The 6,745-nt window shown below is 36.9% G+C and overlaps 1 protein-coding gene across 1 annotated transcript in view; it reads left to right on the forward strand.

The window, feature by feature from the left end:
- The window catches only part of MTPAP (mitochondrial poly(A) polymerase), a gene marked incomplete at its 5' end in the record, with an annotated part of 13,078 nt that extends 8,449 nt beyond the window's left edge, over positions 1-4,629 (forward strand). Inside the window, 4 exons of the mRNA XM_009710372.1 lie at positions 573-799; positions 2,022-2,114; positions 2,216-2,289; positions 4,015-4,629. Of these exons, the coding sequence (XP_009708674.1) occupies positions 573-799; positions 2,022-2,114; positions 2,216-2,289; positions 4,015-4,353 (733 nt within the window). The remainder of the gene's footprint in view (positions 1-572; positions 800-2,021; positions 2,115-2,215; positions 2,290-4,014) is intronic.
- Positions 4,630-6,745: the final 2,116 nt, after the last annotated feature.

Consider the following 6,745-nt stretch of genomic DNA (forward strand, 5'->3'; position numbering starts at 1 on the left):
GACCAAACATTAGTCATTTGAAAATTACCAAACTTGCCTGTTTTGCAGATTTCATTGTGCCTCTACACTTCCTGTATTTCTCAGTGCATTATTTTATTACTTTTTAGATTAAAGTTGTAAAAGAAGTTCTAGTTGTATTTTATTATATATTAGGATAGAGACATTATCTAATGTACCTTAAAGGAAATTGTGGCTAAACTATGTTTTTTGCCTTGATTCTGCATAGTTTCACTCCTGAGTACTTGACGGTGATTTTTTGGTTTTGTTTGGGGTTTGTTTTTTTTTCTTCCCACTGTGATGTGGGACAAGGAAACAGGATACAATGCAAATGCAGTATTATTATTTACCTATAACTGTGTCTTTCTTACAATGGAAAACTACCAGGTATTTCATCCTGGACAATTTCAGACATTCTCTTCTGTTTTTTATAAATGCATAATAGTTAAATGTTTTTTTATGGATACCCTCTTCCCTTACAACTGATGGTCTAGGGCTCAACAGTGAACACTGCACCTGGTACTTCACAATTCTCTCACTATTTGCATGTCTTTCACTTTTCCTTTCTTCTTCAGCATTGCTACAAAAAGTTCAGAACTCTTGTATATCTATGGCTGTCTTGATTCCCGGGTAAGAGCGCTAGTATTCAGTGTACGATGTTGGGCCCGTGTTCACGGACTTACAAATAGCGTTCCTGGCACCTGGATTACGAACTTCTCTCTGACCATGATGGTCATGTTTTTTCTACAAAAGAGGTCACCACCTATCATTCCAACGCTAGACCAACTTAAAGAACTGGCGGGTAAGGACAGCTGTTTGTGTGTCTATTGAAGTGATTTTCATATTTGTTTTCTCTAAAGTGATGAATAAACCCAAGCAATTTCTTTATGCTTTCAAATACTAATGCAAATTATATATGCCATAAGTTTGAGGGAATATACAAGTTTTACTTGTATTTTTTTGGTGAAAATAATGCATTTTTAAACGTGAAATAAATCCATTTTCAATACAATACTAAATTCTATTTAGAGGGGTTAGGCTTGTTGTATGCTTCAGATCATTAAAAGTAATTTATTTGCCGAATGCTCCGATGCTGGCGGTTTTTTGTTTATTTTGTATTTTGTTTTTTAGAAGACTTGTAGGGTCTCAAATGCCTCTGCATTTGTTGAGGATTTTGTGCAGATTGATATGATGTGTATTGTTTTATAGATACCAAATGTTTAAAAGAAAGGCTATATTTTTTTCCTCACAATCTGTAATGTCCCTGAGACTGTTGAGGCCAGCTGCAAATAATTCTTACATCTTCACAAACAAGCTGTGCTGGCTATTTCATACATAGCTTTCAGGGTGTATTATCTTCAGTAAATCTTATGAAAGCGTAAAGAATGACACCCCAAGTTTTTGATTCGTCACTCACGCCTTCTGCTTATTGACATGCTTCCTTGGAAACTTTGAGTGCTTTGAGTGAAGAAAAAGGTCTGTGTTCAGTTGCTTTAAAATCAGTTTAAACGCTTCCAGCAGAATTCTGTACAACTTTTATACATAAAACAAAACACCTGTCCTGAAATTTTACAAGAATACTCCTGAGTCTTTTTAAGTTTTCCAGAAAAAGATGGTAGGCGCTTTGGTTCTGATTTTTTTGAAACCCACTTATAAGTATTAACGTCAGACATTTATGCTGTTTAGTGTATAATAAAGCTCTGTATGCAGAGGTATCGGGTTTGTTACTTAAAAGAAGTAACTTCAGAGATACAAAGATGTTGTATACCTTATTCCTGTAGGCTTTTGAAAATATGCCACTTACTCATGCTTCTTTTCCTTTGCCTGTCCATAGATTTTTTTGGTTGAATCTTTAACCAGTTAAGTTGAATCTTAACCTGAAAGTTCACTTGTGAACTCCTGATTTGATTTACTTAATATGATAGCATTCATTGAATTCAGTCATGTCTGTTATCTGAATTTTATTAGATACAATGGTATTTTATTGTTTATCACTTCAAAATATGCCTGTGATTTTATTTCAGATGTAAAAGACAAGCATATAATTGGAGGATATGATTGCTCATTTGTTAGTGATTTAAGCAAGATTAAACCTACAAAAAATACAGAAACACTTGGTAGGTAAATCTTGATCAACTTTTGTTTTTATTTTTATGAGCATATTGAAAATAAATGTTTCCTTAATGTAACTAATGGTTGTTGTTTTTCTTTCCCTTAGATGTATTGTTGGGTGACTTTTTTGAATATTTTGGAAACTTTGATTTCAGAAAGAATTCCTTAAATCTTCGAAAGGTAAGTGAATTTTAATCTCTCATCATTATCAATTGAATTTCTCTGTCTGCTGTTTGACAAACTACATGTGCTAAGCAACAATTTCTGTCATTTTTAGTTGTATATACAAAGCACATTTAAATTGGTTATATCCAGAAACTGAGTCCTTTCTGTGAAGTAAAAGAGTTTTCCTCGCAGAGCCTCATCACTTACAGCACCATTAAGAACATTTACAGTGTCATTACTTGGATATGTTGGAAAGCACAAACTCTGATACTAAGCCTGTATGATTTTTCTTGAAAATCCTATAATAAAAGTGGTAGTTCTAAAAAGTAGAAGCTGTTTTGCTTCTGTGAGAGGAAAACTTTTAAAATGTCATGATGTATGTCATAACAGAAGTCTATGACAAACCCTGGACGCCAACAGGCTTTGCATTTAAAGTTGGGAGTCCAGACCCAAATAGTGTCTGCATTAAAACTTAAACTGAGTTCTGAAACTTGTTTTTCACAGTTGGGTTTTATGCTGCAGTTTGTATCAGCCTACAGTAAGCATACTTACAACTCAGTAAGCATGACAGATACCATGATCATTCTGTGCTGTCACTTTGGTTTACTTTATATGTTTAAGTCATGCTATTTATTGCTATGTGTGTGTATGCAAGTATAATAGAAATGTATATGAATGTAACTACCTTAACTTGCAACTGTTCCTGCTGGGCTGCTTACAGGATGGTGGATTTCAGTGCCATGTTGCTGTGTGGACACTTGTTTGTGTTCTGTTTCCTGCTGCTCATGATGGATTACTGGCATAAGAGCTCTTTTTGCCACTGCAGGTTGATCCTAGAAACTGATTCATAAAGCAGGAAAACTTTTGTTTGCCATTAAACTTTAAAAAGCAAGGAAAAACATACATATATTGGAGCCTGAGCTAGTCAGGGGAAATGTCTGTGCTGCTCATGTTTTTCTGTTTAAGTAGTCAGTCCTCTTGGCCCTGGGGCAAGAGTATGTAGCATGTACACGGACACTTTCTGGACTAGCATCAGCTGGTAGGCTCCTGCTAGAGCTTGCAGTGGAAGGCTTGAAGAGGTTCTGTAATACAGAGCAGAACAGGACAGCCAGGTAGCACTGATAAGCACTGAGATGGAAGCGCACTTAAATAGCGAACTACAAAATCAACAACTATACCAAGTACCCAGAAGTGGACCATGACCTGAATACTTCTGTACTTAGAAGACTGAACTGGGAGGATTTTCAGCCAAGGCAGTAATCTTGTTTTGTTATACCGGCTCTTAATGAGCACTGTGAGAGGAATGGTTTGAACAGTTTAAGTGCTTGTAGTAGTTTATCAAACTGGGCTATGCAGGTTAATATGATGCACTCATGCTGTCCATACGCAAATGGAGACAGGAGTAGGAGGTTGCAATGAGTGAGGTCTGAGGTTTGTGGAAAAGCAAATGAGTGCACGGCCAAAAAGAGGCTAAGCTGTAGTTGTGTGTTCTTTGCCTTGAAGGAAATCTAAGCTGAATGTGGAAAGGAAAACCACCACTAAGAGGATTCAGAGAACAGGAGTCATACAGTCAGTTGACCAGAAAATTAACTTGATTAACGATGACTGGGTTTTTTTGCAAAAAGTTCTCTACTAGGTCAAAATACTTTTAATGCTAATGTAATAACTCAAGTGATTTGTTATTTGCCTAGCCTATAATACACATATGCAACTTTGGCTTTTTCTTTGCGCTGTCTGCAGGGAAAGGAAGTAAATAAACCTGAGTCGTCTCCTCTTTATATCTGGAATCCCTTTGAACAAGACCTTAATATCAGCAAGAATGTTAATCAGCCACAGCTGGAGAAATTTGTAGCTATGGCCAGAGAAAGTGCCTGGATTTTACAGAAGGAAGATAAAACTCAGCAAATGATCAATAAAGAGCCTTGGGGACTGGCAGCCCTACTGATACCATTTGGAAAAAGTAATCCCAGCAAGATGAAGAATAGGATGAAAGGCATAGGAAGTGAAACAATCAGAAGCCTCTTGGACTCTTTAAAGTTAAATAATGCAAACAGTCTACAAAAAGCAGTGGGAAAGTGACTTTCAGCATAGAAACACAGTAGCTGATATTCTGTTTTAGGAATTTAATATGACACACAGTCCGAAGAACATTACTTTTAATATTTCTATTATGGTGCAATCGAGAGGCAAATGACCTCTGTTTTCCATTGTGATGCTTCTTGTACAGGTTTACTTTCTTTCTGTACATTTTTCTACTCCTTACCCTTCACTTTGTCATCTGTTTTATGAAGGAAAAGCATTCACATGCAAGTTTTACAGATACATTTTGGAAGTAGCCTTCAGTTGGTCACTCTTTAAAAAAAAAAAAAGACAGACATACTGACAGGAGCAGTGTGGGAAAAAGCCTTTGGGAATTCTGTTGGCTAACATACAAATGATATGCTAAGTAAAAGCTCAAGAAACAACCACCTTTCAGTGAAACCACAGTTTGAAAGAAGATGAATGTGTTCAAACCATTGTTTCCAATCCAGTCATGTTCTGGAAGCCAGTAAAACCAAAGTGTGTGTGTGTCTATTTTTGCAGTTGTTTTCCATTCACATAGCTAGTGCAAAGATAAAGAGAATGGAATTAGATGGTAGGGTTTGCAGTGTTGTAAAGCATTGCTCTCCAAGGATAGCACAACTGTTTTTTGTTGGAAAAGTGGTTTTGCTCTTGTATTTACCACATGATTTCAAATTTCTTCAGTCAACTCTCTTGTTTTCTGTACCTATAGAACTGGTTCCCACCCACACTGGTATATACACTCATGTCTCTCATTTTGCGTTCAACTTCACTTTAGACCTGTATTTCAGGTTCAGGCAGGGGCTTTTGCATGCCCTTCTTGCCTCATCACTCTTCTCAAAGTTGCTGCGTGCTAGGTGACACCAAAGCCTTCCTCTCACTAGCCTTTGCAAAGGGATCTGCCCATTGCAGAGATCCATAGAGAATCGTATATTGTGCTGGAGTCCTGTTCCCAGTCTTGTTTTTCAGATATTGAGCAGAATGGTGACTGTCCCCCTTCCAGATCAGCGGGGCAAGTGGGAGTCACTGCTTCTCAGTGGGAGTCAATGCTTAAGATTGACTTAAAGCATTGAGTTCTCTGTCCATCTGCCACAAAAGAGAGCGTTTTCAGAGGAAGGGGGAGAGCAGGGGGAAGGAAGGAAATTAGAAAGGGAAATGGAGAGCAGGCAAATGTCAGATAGATATTTTTTTTTTTTTTTCCTTCCAAGAACTTTTGTGAGTATTTTACCTGTCCAGTTTGAGAGCCACTCATGTATTAGAACTAAATGGCAAAGGTGATAACAACTTTACAGACTGTTGTCTGTATTAACAGAAATTCTGTATAAGAAATTACTGTAACTCAGAGATTATCATACAGATGCAATGTTGATGTTTATGATTACTGTTTCATTTTCAGTATTTTTAGATTCTTTAATGTTGCAGTGGTATATGATTTTGTGTAGGCTTGCTTTCTAATGGTGTAGTCTCAACAGTTTAAAAGTGTGTTTTCTCTTTTCCCTGAGAGATTATTTGGTGGAAATACTGTGGACAGTAATGCATACTTCCAAAATACTTGTAAAAACTGGGCAAGGAAAAGTACTTTCCAGCAGTTGGCAAAACTCAAGAGTTAGACCTTGAGATCAATTCTATATTTGTTTATTTGGAATTTAAAATAATATTCATATGCATCCATTTCTGATTCATAAATGTTTTCTTGAATAATGACTCATGTAGTCATTATCTTGGTCACAGGAACTAATTCTTGTATTAACTTCTTGAAGACTGAGCCTTGAATTTCAAACTTAGTTTTCTGCCTAAATCCTGGTGCTAGCGTGTGAACTTGTTTTTGGAGACTGGTATGAAGTTTATTGTAACTTGTTATTGGCGCTAACCCAAAACCTTTGATAGCAGGCTTGGCACAGATGCTGTAAGGAGCCTGTTGCTACCTTAATCTTTACAGAACCTAGAGATAACATTTTCTGCTGTTTCCCCAGCAATAGACTTTGAAGCTTTTTGAAGATAATCGCAGTACTCGAGTACTTGTGAGTTTTCTTTTTTCCAGCTAAACAAAATGGGTAATACTGCAGTGCAGTAATAAGAAAATGGGTTATCAGGGACAGAAGCAGAACTGTGCCAGTGTATACCCACTTGCATTATTATTCACAGTGGTTCACTCTGACATAGGTAGGAAAGCTTTTATAAAAATTTTGACACATAGATACAGGACACATGTAGTCAAATACCAAGAAACTTTGTATTTCTGTTATACAATTGAGCTGCACTGAAGCACGTGCTTCATTTGTAAATGCGTATAGGCGTTCAAGTTGCTTAGTATTCCTTAAAAGGCAGGGCAGAACATGGTTACCTTACATGCAGCGCCTTTCAGTGTCATTTTTCTGTTTAGACTGCCTGTCCCTTTTGGGAATAGTTC

This window comes from Cariama cristata, unplaced genomic scaffold (genome assembly GCF_000690535.1).
Source record: "Cariama cristata isolate BGI_N322 unplaced genomic scaffold, ASM69053v1 scaffold14681, whole genome shotgun sequence".
Lineage (NCBI taxonomy): Eukaryota > Metazoa > Chordata > Aves > Cariamiformes > Cariamidae > Cariama > Cariama cristata.